This window comes from Electrona antarctica (assembly GCF_951216825.1).
Source record: "Electrona antarctica genome assembly, chromosome: 7".
In the NCBI taxonomy this organism is placed as follows: Eukaryota; Metazoa; Chordata; class Actinopteri; order Myctophiformes; family Myctophidae; genus Electrona; species Electrona antarctica.
In genome coordinates this window covers 40,991,501-41,008,749 of record NC_136812.1, presented here as the reverse complement: position 1 = coordinate 41,008,749, position 17,249 = coordinate 40,991,501, and the positions used below count along the sequence as shown (strand labels likewise).

Here is a 17,249-nt window from a genome sequence, read left to right as displayed (position 1 = left end):
ACATGTCCCCATGCAGGCACCCGCTTCGAATGTATTCACCTGTTTCCTAGGCTGTGTGTTTTCCACTTCCTGTCGATGTCATTGGATATCATTGGTCATCTGACCAGTTTCATTGGATTTCATTGGATCAAATCGACAGGAAGTGGAAAACACACAGCCTAGGAAACAGGTGAATAGGCTACCAAAGGAGCTCCATTCTTTTTTTAGGAATATTTTTTAAATAGGCTACCCACATTTTTCACCGATGTTGTCCCCCTATATATGATAGGGCCCCCATGATTCGTTCTGTGAAAAGTCATGGTGAAATATTAAAGAAGATAGCCTACCTCAAGTTGCCATGTACGGTATTGCTGTAGGCCTACTTCAATATATTTTTACGAGATTTGTTTTTATGATAGCCTATATATTTCATTGGGTAAAATATAGGCCTACCCGGTTTAGTGATGGTTTGACAAAAGTTAAGTTTAGTGTTCTAAGTTTAAGCTCCCTCCCCAGTGTCCCCACACTATCTATAGCATATTGCATAGCCCATTTGTTCAAAATGGCTTTTTTTAAAAATATATTTTTACAATATTGTCTAACATTTCCCGTGGTTCACCTGTAATTTGTCTATAGGAGGCCTATCATGTCAGACTCATGTCTGTGGACCACAAACCAGTGCAACAGGTAATCAACCTGGACTCATTTAAATTGTTATATGAGAAGTTTCTCTGAGTCTGAGACATCCATGAACATCCATTAAAAGTGAACTTTTCTTAGAAGAGCTTAATTTGAAGCACAGAATCCAGCGAGTAATTTCAGTTACAGAGGGGTGGGACTCGGGAGTTTATAAATTTGACTTCTTCTCACTCCTTTTCGGATATGCTTAGATATGCTTTCATACTTTGTCTTTTTTCCTTTCCTTTTATTATTCATGCTATATTTTAATCTAATTATTTGAATACTTTGTTTTTTTTCCTTTCCTTTTATTATTCATGCTATATTTTAATCTAATTATTTGAATTGTTTTTCTTTGTGATGCGAAATGCAAATAATTGTTTCTGTTTTATATATGACAAAAACAAACAAACAAAGCTCAGTGGTTTCACCTAAAGAAACATCAAGCACAGCCTGTCACTGACACTAGACTCCGCCCCCTCCATGCACGCAGAGTTGCAGACTATTAAGGAAGATCCGCTCATCAGATCTCACATTATCTCAACTCAACAGAAGCAAGCCGAACTTATCCCTGGAAAAGAAGGATATAAATCACATTAGCGTGGGAATACAACGAACATATTAGAGATCTCATGAGTCAAGATGCCTTATTTCGGCAACGTGAGACATTTCTCCATCGTCTTCAGCTCTCCCCCGGAGTTCGGCAATGGAGATGTGGTGTCCGGCAAGGTGATCCTGGAGCTAAACGGACGGAGCAAAGTGCACGCTGTCAAACTGGACGTTAAGTATCTGAACCTGAGAGAACAGCTTCTGCATGCAGGTCACTATCAATTATTCTCATATCATATATTCATTGTGGTGCTTATTGGAAATTAATTTGGACGAAAATGTTAAATGTGCACAATTTAGTAGGCTATTTTGTTTCCTTCGAGGATGAATCAGACAATTCAAAGTTTAAAATGTGTTATGTGTAGCCTAGTATTTGAAGGCTTTGTGGCTCCACACAAATTTACAAACCCCAATGATGCACACTGCAAGCTGTATGCAGGCAGGAGGACCTAGCTGTAAATAACATAATTCATGTTTGTGCTTATTTAAAAGGTATTATCATTATCATTGTTAAGTTCACTCTGTATATCCACGGGCATAATAGCATGATGATGCCATTACAAAACATGGGCTACATGGAAGAAATGTGATTAATAAAACGAAATGAACTGCTAGAAGGTCCTAAATTAACTTAATTGAGCAGTCACCGTCTCTGTGACATTAACATAAATTTCACAGAGTATAGAGATCGACTACTATGCAATCAAATAAATCTGTATACAAGAAGATAATTTCAGATAGGGAGGGAAATACTAAATTAACTAACTGTTAACTACATTGGTAAAGGGGCGAGCAGTCTCGTATTCTTATCCAAGCATGTGCAGAATGCAGATACAAACAGGTTATTCCTAACCTTGCGTGACATCAGCCTCAGGTTATTCATGATGGCCATTCTCTGGCAAAGTGGCTCTAGCACTGGTAAAAACCATCTGTCCACACCATAGAGTATATAAAAGGAGGTCCACACAGGTGCATTCCGTTCCCCAATCACAAAGGCCTACGTGCCCTTGCTGTCGAGGCCTGGGGAGGCGTGCCCTTTGCTGCCACATAAACCAATTAACTAATATGTAATCTATTAAACTAATGTAAATAATAATGCTATGGCTAAATAATATCAATCCTAATACAAACACAAACAGCCTTGGGAAATATATACTGTGACTATTAAATTGCAGCAATTGTTCAATTCATGTTGGCTGCAAAATTGGCTGCAATGTATGTCTCAAAAATAAACCCATTTTAAGATGTCAATGAAAAACAGAAATAGACGGAAACACTTTTCTTTTTATCCTGTATCCTCCTGCATGAGTTCTCTCTAAAATGTATTTTCTGTTTATTGAAGACTAAGAGAAGATGGAGAGAGCCCTGCAATTGCAAGTGTGGTTGCCTCCTGTAAAGACATTTTAACAGACTTTATATAAGTCTGATGTCATACTGTATGTCATAGCCTACATCATAATAATGGAAAACCCCATAGACCTCATAGATTTTATTATGGCATCAAGCGTGGTGACATAATAATGGAAAACCCCATAGACCCACATGACGTCAGAAGTTACTATAGAAAGAAACATACAATAAACTGACATTAACAATAATCTTGTTGCCCCGTAGCCAACCACACTAATATTAATATTATGAGAGCATACTAACATTTATTTATTTCCCCTCAGATACACTCTCTGCAGGCATACACGAGTACCCCTTCAGTTTCCAGATCCCAGAACGCATGGGGATGTCCTTTGAGGAGAAACACGGTGGCACCATTCGTTACTGGGTGAAAGTGAGGCTCCACCGACCCTGGGCAGCCGTCAAGAAGACCAAGAAAGAGTTTACTATCATCGAGCCCATCGACAACAATGAATATTGAATGATGATGAAATCCAAGAGACTTGTCAGTGCACACAGTCAGACATCACCGCTATAGTTTCACCCCATTCTTATTCAATTAGGTACATACATGTAGTATCGCCTGACATTCAGCCTGAAGTTTCACCAGAACATGTTTCTGAGTGGTGCAGCCGCTCCAATGCGCAGCCGTTTTGCAAGAAATGTCTGTGACGTCATGTTGAAATCATCAGACGTCATCATTGTGATGAAAGTGATGAAAGTCTCACACACTGTGTGAAAGTCACACTTCACACAGTGTGCTTTTTTAAATGGGTGTGGCTATTTTGAATGGGTGTGGCTATAGCTATTCAGGGCTGAAGCCCTGACATGACAATCAGGAGCAGTTAGGGTACAATGTGTGATAGGCATATAAAGAAATCTCCCTTCCCTGAAACTTAACCTCATACACGTATGCACATTTGATAATGAAGGGAAAATTTACATCATAATGTAACTCATTACGTCATATTGTCTTTTTTATTATAGCATTAATGTTTGTGTTGGCACCTTTTGTTTTACATCACCATTACATAATATATTAGCGCCCCTCACTTCACACGGGTGTGATTTTTTTATTATTATCCGACAGTCATTAGACTGACAACCTACCTCAAACCTTAACCTAACCATAACCGCAAGCACGGGAGCAGCGCTGTTGTTCCCACATGTCGGACTAATGCTCCGTCGGAATTTCCATTGGATCCCACTATTTCAACGTCTGACTCTGTTCAATAGTGGTCATTTTCTCAATCCTTTTTAAATCCTTTTTAAACCTTTTTAAATGCTTACTTTTAGCATGTAGCCTAATGTGATTTCTCAGAACAGGACAAATTATGTTGACACTTCCTCTGACTGACTATAAATAATTTAAAAAATGTCATCTTTCGAAATAAATGTTTATTTGATTTGATTTGATTTCTTTTTTGTGTTAAACACAGCCCTGACGATTTGAAGCCCTAAACCTATACAGGAGTTAAGATATTGTTATCCTCAGATTCATCTGGCCTACTTCATATATTTGTTGATGAGGCTGTTAACAAATAGCCTCTTTCTTTCTTTATTTCTTTCTTTCTTTCATTTTACATTTAAAGTTAATTCACGGTCTGTTGCTCACCATTAACAATGTATAGCCTGGCCTGGGCCGTGGCTCAGCGGTCCAGGCACCTTGGCTGGCAATCCAGTCTGGCAGTGTGCCGCGGGTTCGACTCCCGACAGCCTTTACTGCATGTCTCTCCCCATTTCCTGTCAGCCTACTGTCTGTCCCTCCATACAAAATATAAAATAAAGGCGAAAGCCAAAAAAAAAACATAAAAAAACAATGTATAGCCTAAAGTCAATTTGACTGACTGATTAATAAGAGAAAATCATTTTACATGATGAATAAAAGTGTACAGCATTGCCAAATCATGCCAGATGATTACATGACAACCAGGAGTTAGGGTGTGTGTTGGGGGGTGTGTGGGGGGGGGTGCCTTGAATGGGTTCAGAATCATGAAAACCCCCTAGTTTGACACGTATCCCCTGGCTAATGGTATTTTCAGTGTTGTATTTGACTTATCAAATAGGCTACAACACAATCAATCAAGACAGAAGCAGCAGGGCGGGCTCTTTTATATCACCAGGTTTTCCGAGTCGTCGCCCCACCACCACACCTGCACTGACAAGTGTTTGATACAAACGCCTAATTACCAGCTTTTAGTAACAGTTGTCAATTTCGCCAGGGAGTTAACTATGGCCTACAAAACAACTAGGCTACAGCCATGTACGCTGACAGTTGAAAGATAAGATAAGTTGAATTGCCTTGCTTGGTCGTTTTCTTGCCAAATTGCTGCTTTAGCCACTGCCAGTGTGCGTGAGGCCTAGCTCCGTTTGGAACCTCATAATTTATGTTTTAGCTCCTAGAAAAGCTCTTGAGGCTATATTATCTTTTTCTAAATAATATATAGCCTATGGTTGACAAACGTACATTACCTCTATCTAGTTTGTCAACCTTACCAATTTCTCTTGTTGCAATATCTCAAGATTTTTTTTGTATTAGCCAAAAATAGCCAATATAAATTTCCAAATGGTTCTAAAACAGCCGATCTACAAGCTTACACCGTGCTGCATGCGGCTGGATTTTTTTGTATTTCTTTTTTTTAATCTCAATAAATTGTTCCCCATTTTCTTGGGGACCCTCTGGAACCCCTTCAATGTCCCCTGTGGGTCCCTTAACAGACTTTGAGAACCACTGAAGTAGAGGATCTTATCATCTGATGTTTCAATGTTTCTGGTAGCCTATCACAACCTGTCATAAAAGGAGACTGCTGCCAGCGGCGACAACTACGGGGGTGCCTGGTAGCTGCTCAAAGTACAGGTAAAAATGAGGATACGTCCCAGGTGCATCCATGCGATATGTATTTTTGTTATAAAAGGTATTATCATATTAAATTATCATTGTTAATGTATATCCACGGGCATAATAGCATGATGATGCCATTACAAAACATGGGCTACATGGAATAAATGTGTTTAATAAAACGAAATTAACTGTTAGAAGGTCCTAAATTAACTTCTTCTATACTGTAGCCTATCACAACCTGTCATAAAAGAAGACTCTGCTGCCATCTAGTGGAAATTGAAGTACAGTAGCGCAACAGACCAATCAACCAATTAACCACCTACATTTAAGCCCTGGACCCTACATAGTTGACCGGGATCCCCCAGGGCTCTATGCTTGGTTAAGATCTTTTTTACAATCTCATAATGCATCAGGTTCAGTAATTCAGGGACTACAGATGAAAATTAGCTTATGGCTAACTCTGGCACATTTACATGGAAGTGAAAACTGAAATGTTGATTAATGAGCATTGTCCCTGTCAAATAAATAAATAAACAAGAAAAATAAAATAAACTAAAGTCGACATTGCGTATCAAAATTTGCATGTTACATCACATATTCCTAGGCATTTACTAACCTTATTCTTTCTGCTCAGTCTTAAATGTTGTCCATTTGGAACATTTGTCCTCCATTAGTTCTTCCTGCAGTCTCAGACGGTGTGTCAGTTTCTCCATGAGATTTATCTCCTGAATCAACTCCTCCCATTGTCCTTGTGTTGGAGGTTCCATCTGTCCTCATTTTCTTGTGATAGCTTTCTTTCCTGCCGCCAATAAAATGTTTACCAGATATCTATCCTCTCCTCGTATCTTTCCCCCCATCAAGTTTCCTAAGTACAAAAAAAATCACACTTCATAGGCACCTCATATCCCAATATCTTTTGTATCTGATCATGTATAATTTTCCAAAAAAACATCAATTTTGGGACATGTATACATGCAGTAGTAGGCCTACATGTTCAACCTTGGCATTGACACTTTCTTTTGTAGCCTAAATGCACTCCTACCGTTATGACAGTAATTATAACATAATTGAAGTTATAAAAACATAGGATATATACGTGTGTGTGTGTGTGTGTGTGTGTGTGTGTTGTGTGTGTGTGTGTGTGTGTGTGTGTGTGTGTGTGTGTGTGTGTGTGTGTGTGTGTGTGTGTGTGTGTGTGTGTGTGTGTGTGTGTGTGTGTGTGTGTGTGTGTGTGTGTGTGTGTGTGTGTCTATTTCTCATCTGGTATAGAAGCTATTGAAAATTGTAATTACTTAATACTAATACGTTGAATATGTGTCAACTATCCAATATAAACCACTTTTTGTTTCTTTGTGTTTCATTCTCAGAGCTTAGGTGTCCCTTCCAACCCTAGTGCTCCGGACCATAGCAGCCATGTACACGGGTACACCAGCATGCTATGTGCAGCACTAAACATCAACCAGGATGAACACGTTACCAACAAACATCTGTATGGAGGGCTACTGAGGGTGAGCGAAAAGAGAGCAGCCAGGAGAATGAGACTGGCCAGTCACTGCCATCGACACTGGGAGCTCCCAGCCAGCAAACCTGTTCTATGATACCCAAAACATGGGTATTGATCAATGATCAGAAGGGCATCCCAATGATCCCACACCTATACCTACATGGAGATACTATAAAGAAAGATACAGGGGAGGAAAGTATTGGTGAGCAAGACAGATGTATGAAGGATGGAGATTACTGGAGACACCACTGGAGGGCTCGTCCGAGGATGACCTACACTTTAGACTAATCTAATCTAATTTTACAACTTTTATCCGCTTTGGAAAATCCTGGTGATGGAAGGGGGGAAATTCTTGTGGCACCAGTCCGTGTACTTGTGGTTGGGATCCCTGACCTAGAGTGAAGAATCCAAAGTTGAACCTGGCCATCACTTACAGCTTATAACACAACTGATGAAGCCAGAAGACATCTCAGGGTAGGAACCATGTTTATTTATTTATTTTCTTTGCTACTGCATTGTGTTGTGATTCATGCTGTTGATGGATTGTTGTCATATTGTTGTGTAGGAAGGAAACATTTTCCGTTAACTGTTTCTGGCTCTGGAATTGAAGGCACAGTATACGTATACTAGGCTGTATTATGTTGTGGTGTTGTTAAAGTTGTGACAGGGTGGATGTATTCATATGATTGGCTTGGTGGCAACACTATGTAGGCCTTTGTTCATGGCCGTTATTTCTTTCTTTCTTTCTTTCTTTCTTTCTTTCTTTCTTTCTTTCTTTCTTTCTTTCTTTCTTTCTTTCTTTCTTTCTTTCTTTCTTTAGAAAACTGGTTTTCTTTGCTGCTACTGCTTGTGTTGTATATGTTGAGTGCAATTCAAGCTGTAGTTCTGTCATATTGTGTGACAGGGTACAGTTGAGTGCATTGTTTTCTCCAGGGTGCATATACCAAAAAATAATCAAGCAAACTAAGTACTAAGTAATCAAGCAAACTATGTACTAAGTAATCATGGCAAATATGCGTGCCAAAACAATGTAAAAGTACCATGGGCCGGCGTTCCACAAGGAAGCATACTAGGGCCTTTACTGTTCCTAATATATGTAATCAGCTTGTGACTGCAACTTGTTCCTGTTCGCAGATGACTCGGCACTGCTAGTCTCGGACAGGAACAAACTGCAGGTTGAAAAGGCCCTCAGCTCTGAACTCGGTAGAATCCGCACCTGTCTCGCTGATAACAAACTACCTTTACACCTGGGAAAAACTGAATCCATTCTCTTTGGATCTAATAGTAATCTCAGCAAGGCAAATGGCTTCTTGGTTAGAGTGGGTGACAATGTTATCACACGTAAAGATGAAATTACCTACCCAGGTTCCATCCTGGAGGCCAATCTTTCCGGTGATAAAATGGCCACCAACGTAATCAAAAAAGTCAACCAAAGAACAAGATTCCTTTACAGGATCTCCTCACTGGTCAGTGGTCAACAAAAACACCTTGAAGACCTTAACAGGAGCCCTCGTACAAGGTTTCTTTGACTATGCATGCACCTCCTGGTACCACAGCACCTCAAAGGCCCTTAAAACTAGGCTCCAGACTTCCCAAAACAAACTGGTCAGGCTCCTACTTGGCCTCACCCCCCGAACCCACCTCACCCCTGCCAGAGGGAGTGCAACGAACCATGTACAACCCAGATTCGGCACAAACAAGGGACTAAATTATTTTCGCTCCTATGCCACCAAAATGTGGAACGCCCTACCAACAGTCATTAAGACATGCAAATCCCTTGACTCCTTCAAAACCGCTCTCAAAGGGCACCTACGGACGGCTGCAATTCGAAACTGGCCCCCGTAAAAATTTGAATCACCCCCCCACCGCCCACCCCCTTTTCCCCTCACTGTATATGTTTCTTTTCCCTTTTTACCTCCTTTATGATGAATTCCTGTTCTGTTCTTTGACTATATAGAAGTGTCTATTTGTATACGTCTCTAAATGTTTTGATGAATTGAACAAGGTGGACCCTCTTGTAAACAAGTGTAATGCTTAATTGGGTTGTCCACTCACAGTTAACAGTCTTTGTATTGAGTTTGTGCTTGAAATGTACTGTAATTCTGCAAACTGTTAATAAATATTTCAATCAATCCATATAGACAACATTCAGTCACTAGATGGCGGTATACACCTCCCCTCTCCACACTTTAAAAAAAAAAACTTTTATTAGAACTATAGAAGGACTGTCATTGTGGATTGTTATGTCATATGAAAGCAGGGAATCATAGCAAAAATAATGATGTATTGGTTAATTAGATTGAGTGAATCTTGCAACCACAGCTTATGGAACTGGAGTCAAAGTTAAAACTCTTGTAAAGAAAACACCATTTGCATGGCTTTGGCTATCATTCAGAGATAGATAGTAGGCCTACTACAGGACATTATGATATCATGCATAGTGTGGGTTGCATTCCTTTAATTGTTTTCATCATGGGTCTGTTTCACACCTCTGTGAATGTCTTTGTTGCATGATCTTTGAGACCAAGTGTCCACACACACACACACACACACACACACACACACACACACACACACACACACACACACACACACACACACACACACACACACACACACACACACACACACACACACACACACACACACACTCTCTGCAGGGGGTGGGTATATGTATATACTTGACAAACAAGTATAAACATGACAGTTTTCACAAAATATCATTGTTTATACATCTTTCTTTGATTTTTTTTTTATTTTTTATTAAGGATCCCCATTAGCTGGTGGCATAGCAACCAGCTAGTCTTCCTGGGGTCCACACAAGAATACACATTACAGTAGACATACAATTACAAATACACATTTGTTAAAAAGTCAGTATTCAACTTACATTAGTTCAGATAAAATAAAAATAAAAATTGCTAAGATTACAAGTTAGAGCATGAAAACAAAAAAACGAAAAACACACAACACTTCACTGTATCAAATGGAATTTTAGATGCTTTTTAAACGTTAATTTACTGTAAATGCAACAGAGGTTTTGAGGCAGGTTATTCCAAAGTGACAATGATCTATAAATAAATGATCTCTTTAGAAAATTATATTTTGGGCGAGGTAACACAAGCTGCCCATTACTGGAGCCTCTAGTGTCATGATCATGCACAGTATTACTAAAAACAATCTGTGAATTTATGAAAACAGGAGTTTTACTACTCATGACTGTTTTGAACAACACAAGAGTATTAAAAGATAACCTATTCTCAACTGTAAGCCAGGAGAGGCAGGCATGCATATGACTCACATTTGTTCACAAGCCTATTTAGACACACTATTCTATTGAAATAAAAAAAGAAAATCTCAGATGTATTTCTCCCGATCCCAATCATTTGAAAATGACATGATAGGCTCCGATTTCCGATCACCCGATCCGATCGGGACATCCCTAGACAAAACGTATAGGCTACTGTTGGCATATACTGTATGGCTGAAGTGGTTGACGTATATTATTTTGTAATAATAATCAAAATCTACAAAGTAACTAAATGCTAAATTAATTTCATAAAACACATGCACGCACGCACGCACACACACACACACACACACACACACACACACACACACACACACACACACACACACACACACACACACACACACACACACACACACACACACACACACACACACACACAGTCACAGTCACAGACACACACACACACACACACACACACACACGGCTATCCAAATCACACCAGCAACATCTTTTATCAACATCTCTCGCCATCAAATGCCTTAGAAAAGACTTGGCCCGATGCTAAATTAACTTGCTGAACCCTGACCTAAACGGTGAAATGTGACGGCCCACATTTTATGTTAGGGTCTCGTACCTTGTGCCACATGAGGTATATCTGAAGCGGCATAAAACGGTGTACCAGCAGAATCTCCCTGTAAAAGCAGGGGTGATAGGGATCTATCTTTTTTGATGGGACCTCCAGCCCCAAAATCATAACACCCATATGGTGAGCAGGCTTGAGACCTGCTTTGGCCAAACACATTCCCATGTACACATCATCGATGGGGTGAAGAGGCATGTTTTTAGACATGTTGTATATGACTGAGGCTGTATATCCTGACAGGAGGAACCCCCCACCGCCACAGTATGGAGGGTAAAAGTTTGACTGCTGCACCTGAACAGGGACATAGTATTTGTTTGATGGCGGATCACGGATGGGGATCATGTCCGTATTCAGGTATCCTACGAAGAGGTGTGTGCTGTTTCCGTCCTTGTTGCTGCCAAGGAGGTACTCCACCATGTTGTCCGTGTTGGCAAAAATGTCGTCGTCCCCATTGAGGAGGAAGTGGACGTGTGGACACTTCATGTCCATCCACTCCAGGAAGAGGACCTGCTTCAGAGTGAGGTTGAAGAAGGAGTCGTTGAAGTCCCACTGCAAGATGTCTCTGTGCTCGTGTTGTTCCAGTTCTAGCATCTGATTCAGCCTCTGCCGCTCGAACCCACTGCCTGTTGTCCCCACGAGGAACAGCCTACGGATCTGCTTGCCCCTCTCTATCCTCTCCTCTCCCCAGGTCTTACGCAGCACCTCTCGTCGCTCGTAGTTCTCAGGGGAGCTCTTAATGACAAGCAGGAGGAAGACGTCCCCGGATCGTTCTGACCCTCCACATTTATCAGGGACGTCCAGCAGCAGTGGGAAGTGACGGCAGTGGCGGTAGTACAGGAAGTCTTGGATGTGAGCGGGAAAAGTGGAGAAGCCTGTCACGTTGTCTGCCATGGACGTGTTCCTCTGGCAGGTTAATGGCCAGGAAGATGGAGAGGAGGTGCTTTGCTTGGCTGCCGTAATCCTCAGACCTGCTGTGACTTCTCCCGTGGTGCCGTTGGTAGGAGGGCTTTGCCTAAGAAGGACGACCAAGCACAACGCCGCAGTGGCTCCAACCAGCATGAAGCCCATCCGCTCCACCCTGCGAGAAAGTTTCCTTATCATCCTTCACACTATAATGGGACAGAAAAAACAATGGAAAAGCAGTGACCTTCTGATTACCAGACAGCCTCTCCCTTGTACATCTCCCTTGTCCACTCATGTATTAAATCACAAAAACACCATCACCTTTTAAGTAGTGCCTCTGAGCCCTTATTTTCTATCACTGATTGACCGTGAATTCCACCACAATTGTTGAAGCAACCGTCTTGTAAATTCGGGACATATTCTACTTTACAGACACGCTGCTGCTCCGTATCCATTTCTCACCTCAAAGGTTTATTACTGCCTTGTGATATACAGTACAATGTACACTATATACAAAGGTCGGTTGAGCCAGGCCGAAGGCATGGGGAGAGAGTATGTTTTGCACTCCGTCCGTGTGTGTGTGTGTGTGTGTGTGTCTCCTTCCTTCCTTCCTTCCTTCCGTCCGTTACCAGCTAATCTCCGCCACCGTTGGCCCGATCCATGCCAAACTTTGCACACACACTCCCTGGATACCAAACCTCTGCCCCAAATATTCTTCAATGGCCTGTTATAGCGCCACCATGAGGCAGATTTAGGCAAAACAAATTTCTGTAGATTACTCGTACACATTTTATCCATACATCACACAATTCGGTATACACTATCTTCATAGTCATGTGATCAACACGGATCTGCACCATTTCCCATCTTCCATCCTGATTGGCTAAGATTGGCTTCCAAAGCTCACATGATTGGTCCGTTTCGAACAAAATGCCACAAATCACAAACACAGTGTGCAATTTCCGTGAAATTATACACGCACATTTCCACTAGGCCGAGGACGACATGCCACTCATTTTTTCCAAATCAGCCTCATGGTGGCGCTATAACAGGCCAATTCCTGTTTTTAGCTATAACTGCATCGATCTGTATACAACTTATGTATGCGCACTCCCTAGAGGCCATGGAAAAACATTGTCTCTGCATCCCTCCACATCTGCCGGTTATAGCGCCACCATGAGGCCGATTTCTGCAAAACACATTGCTTATGTTAGTCACAGATTTCATCCAAATCTCACACAAATCGGTACACATGATCTCTGTAGTCATGTGAACAAGACGAGTCTGTTGGATTTCTCAGATTCTACACTGATTGGCTAACATTGCCTTCCAAAGTTTTCAGGAGTGGCCCGTTTTGTTCAAAATGCTGCATGTCCTGCTCAACCAGAATTCCATCCTCAGAGATGCTATGAGTGATCTGGCTCTGCATTTCCTCAACAAAAGAAAATTGTTGCAAAAAACAAACAAAAAAACATGTTTATATTACTCCTAAACATTTTGCCAAACATCTCACACAGTCCTATCCTCCTGGTGGAGACCTGTGCCCAGAAGGGCACTTTTTCTAGTTATTTCATCATTCTCGCCCGTTCTTATGATACATCAATAGCTTCACATTTACCGTACAGAATTGTAAAATGCATTACTATAGTCCTAAATATGTGGGATAGTGGTACTGTTTACTGTGCTGTTGGTGGATTTATAGCTCTCACGCTAATTTAGCGTGATTAATGCCTCTCAGCCATTTTAAAATACCCGGTCACCTGAGACCTCTTGTGGCTTATTGATTTAATACAAGGCTGATAATGACCAGAAATGGCCACCAGAGAGCAAGTCCCAGAACCATGACAGTATCACCAGTTACAGTATCGCTCTATCCGGAGACAAGTGTTACATTTGTTAGCCTCTGTCTGTTCCCCCAGCTTCTTGTATATCCTATACTACAGTTGTTAACAATCTGAAGTAGATGTGCTAATAGTGCTATTAAATAATAATAATAATAATAATAATAATAATAATAATAATAATAATAATAATAAAACTTTATTTGTATAGCACCTTTCATGACATGAAATGCAGCTCAAAGTGCTTTACAGAGCAATGGAGAAAAAAAGAAAAGAAAAGCAAGGCATAAACATTAAAAAACAAGAGCAGTAATGCAATACAGTGAGGACATGAATAACAAAAAAATTTAAGATATTAGATATTTCAGATATTTCACTTAAAAAAACAACTTTAGGTAATTTCATTGTCTACTCAGGCTTATGTGAACACCCCGGACAGTTTTTAAGTTGCTCGATTCCGTATTTCGATATTTAATATTCATTTTGGCTGCCCCGCCTCCTTCCTATACAAACCCATTGTAACTTCAAACTCCATTTTAACCATGTTTGATTCATCGAAAACACCAACACTCCTTGTGGTTCCACCCCGCAGTCACTGTCAGTCTGTCACTGACCTCTGACCTCAAGGTTCAATAGTGAGTTGTTGACTGCATGGAGAATTGGAGATAATTCACAACAGTCAACTCTCTCTCACACACTCCATTTCCCTCCACTCTGACTCTGACTCTGTTGTAAATCACAGCTGAAATTCCCTGAAAAATCACACACGTGTGAACTGAGTGGTGCAACTCCCCTCTCCCCCTGCCCCTCTCTCTCTCTCTCTCTCTCTCTCTCTCTCTTTTGCCCCTACTGGTACTCTAAACATAGGGACATAGTCCCATAGAGACATTGCTGTTCCTTGGAGTGGTTGCACCACTCAAAAATAAACGTGAACATCCAAATATATGGTAGCCCCTGCAACACTACTTTTTTTCTACACTTACAAAATACATTTAAAATGAGCGTGTAGACACCCTCCCTCCTCCAATACACTAGGACTAGGGATCGAGGCTGCTAGACTCTTCCTTTCACCTGACAGTGAGGAGTTAGTTTCAATGGGAGAGCATGATGCAACATCTATACTATTACTGTATCTCCTCAGTTCCCATGCCTGTTGAATATCCACAACACACCAGTAGGGGGAGCTAGGGCAGAGAGCACAATCCACTGCGCTAGTCCACTGACAGTGGACTCATGAAAGAAAACTCAGGCCTATGTGAAAATCATTGTTTCACTTTGATTAATTTCATGTGAAATGGTGGTGCAACCACTTCATTAAGGAGCTATGTGTGTCTGTCCCGTCTGGGTCCCTGGGTCCCACTCCCTGGTCCCTCATATGGGGGCCGAGCACGACAATAGCGTTTGGTTTGTTTTCACAACCAAGTGTCACTGTTGCGCAGCCAATATACACACATTTACAACATGCATAATATAATGTCAGATGCAACGGTTAATTAGACTAATCCAATTAGTTGATCACATTCTATAAAGAATACAAAAAAAGTATACAAAGATTCAGTTAATTTGATTAATTGAAAAAGGAATCGATACAAAAATGACTTAAACAATCGATAGTTGCAGTCCTAGTTGCATGTACTGTGCAGTCTACCTATCTCAAGAAAGTTTCAAGTAAATGCATGTTGATTTGCATACCACACTGAAATAATTTTATATATACACAGCACAATAATTAAATGTTTACATTACCAAGGCCGTTCTATGTGCAGAGAGGGTTTGTTTCACCCATAGATGGATCTATTCTAGTGTGAAACCTTGGCATGGACTGTTTTATTGAACAAGGGCAGCAAAAAAGTCATAAACAGAATTCGCCCATCACGGTCCACCCACCATCAAAAAACCTATAACATATTAACATCAACCTACGGTATATCATCATCAAAGGTCCAGAGAGGCAGGTGGATAAAACAAATCAATATAATCAGATTTTTTAAATTGTTTTATAGCAAGCTTTTGGTCATAGACCTTCAGGCATAAAGCAATCATGTGACAGTATATATTCACTGATTGCTTCATGCCTGAAGAATGAAAGCTTGCTGTGAAAAAATAAAATCAGATATTTTAACATGTTTTATTGTTCATTTAGTTTCACTACGATTCTGTCTGATTTGTTTTATACACCTGCCCTCTGGAGTCTGGACCTGCGCATTTACAGGAATCCTGATATAGTTGCCAGACGTGAGACAATATATTTTTTTATTAAGTAACAAAAATACATTACAAACACATGACAGTAACATACTGTACAGCTCCAAATATCATTTTATGAAACCTCATAGTTATTAAACTCTCAGTTCCTTTTTACTGTAGAAGAGAGAATAAAGCTAGACTAGAGCATCAGCTCTCAACAAACAAAGTGATAATGAACGGTATGGATGTATACGTTTTACAATTTGTATAATTTTAAAACTTCCGTTTTAATTTTTTCCCTTTTTTGTTGTAATCTTTCGAGATTATTATTATTATTCTTTTAATAGCCAATCTACAATCTCACACTGTCACAATTAACACGCTGGGTATTTTTGAATATCTGAATACATTTCCTTTTTCCTGGGGACCCTCTGGGACCCCTGTGGGTCCCATTACCACACTTTTAGAACAACTGAAGTAGAGGATCTTAATATCGTCTGACAGGTAGCTACTGGGACGTAAGTCGGGACTTGATCACCCCGGCTGGGTCGCCTGAGTGAGGGGTATGATGTGGGTAGACCCGAAACCGCGTTGACCTCAGGATACATCACTGAGGATACGTCCCAGGTGCATCCATGCGATGTATATCTTTTTTGTTATAAAAGGTATTATCATATTCATTTATCATTGTTAATGTATATCCATGGGCATAATAGCATGATGATGCCATTACAAAACATGGGCTACATGGAAGAAATGTGTTTAATAAAACGAAATGAACTGCTAGAAGGTCCTAAATTAACTTAATATTGTCTGATGTTTCAATGTTTATGGCTTCTACTGCAGCCTATCACAACCTGTCATAAAAGAAGACTCTGCTGCCATCTAGTGGAAATTGAAGTACAGTAGCGCAACAGACCAATCAACCAATTAACCACCTAAAGTTTAAGCCCTGAACCCTACATAGTTGACCGGGGTCCCCCAGGGCTCTATGCTTGGTTAAGATCTTTTTTTACCCCATATACACCAAATCTCTTTGTGAGTGTGTAAACTTCTATTTCTCATCTGGTATAGAAGCTATTGAAAATTGTAATTACTTAATACTTATACGTTGAATATGTGTCAACTATCCAATATAAACCACTTTTTGTTTCTTTGTGTTTCATTCTCAGGGCTTAGGTGTCCCTTCCAACCCTAGTGCTCCGGACCATAGCAGCCATGTACACGGGTACACCAGCATGCTATGTGCAGCACTAAACATCAACCAGGATGAACACGTTACCAACAAACATCTGTATGGAGGGCTACTGAGGGTGAGCGAAAAGAGAGCAGCCAGGAGAATGAGACTGGCCAGTCACTGCTATCGACACTGGGAGCTCCCAGCCAGCAAACCTGTTCTATGATACCCAAAACATGGGTAT

At 40.6% G+C, this 17,249-nt stretch overlaps 2 protein-coding genes across 2 annotated transcripts; one reads left to right on the top strand and one right to left on the bottom strand.

Annotated features, from left to right (window-relative positions):
• The first annotated feature begins 1,116 nt into the window (after nucleotides 1–1,116).
• LOC306925920 (arrestin domain-containing protein 2-like) lies at nucleotides 1,117–4,066 on the top strand. Its single transcript, XM_079505069.1, has 2 exons — nucleotides 1,117–1,477; nucleotides 2,940–4,066. The coding sequence occupies exons 1-2, from the start codon at nucleotides 1,300–1,302 to the stop codon at nucleotides 3,134–3,136; spliced, it is 375 nt and encodes a 124-aa protein (XP_079361195.1). The 5' UTR covers nucleotides 1,117–1,299; the 3' UTR covers nucleotides 3,137–4,066.
• A 6,774-nt stretch (nucleotides 4,067–10,840) lies between these two features.
• On the bottom strand, nucleotides 10,841–11,998 carry LOC306927289 (N-acetyllactosaminide beta-1,3-N-acetylglucosaminyltransferase 3-like; the record flags this gene model as incomplete). The annotated part of the gene is made up of 1 exon (XM_079506998.1): nucleotides 10,841–11,998. One exon carries the CDS (start codon nucleotides 11,996–11,998, stop codon nucleotides 10,841–10,843), a length of 1,158 nt encoding a protein of 385 aa, XP_079363124.1.
• Nucleotides 11,999–17,249: the final 5,251 nt, after the last annotated feature.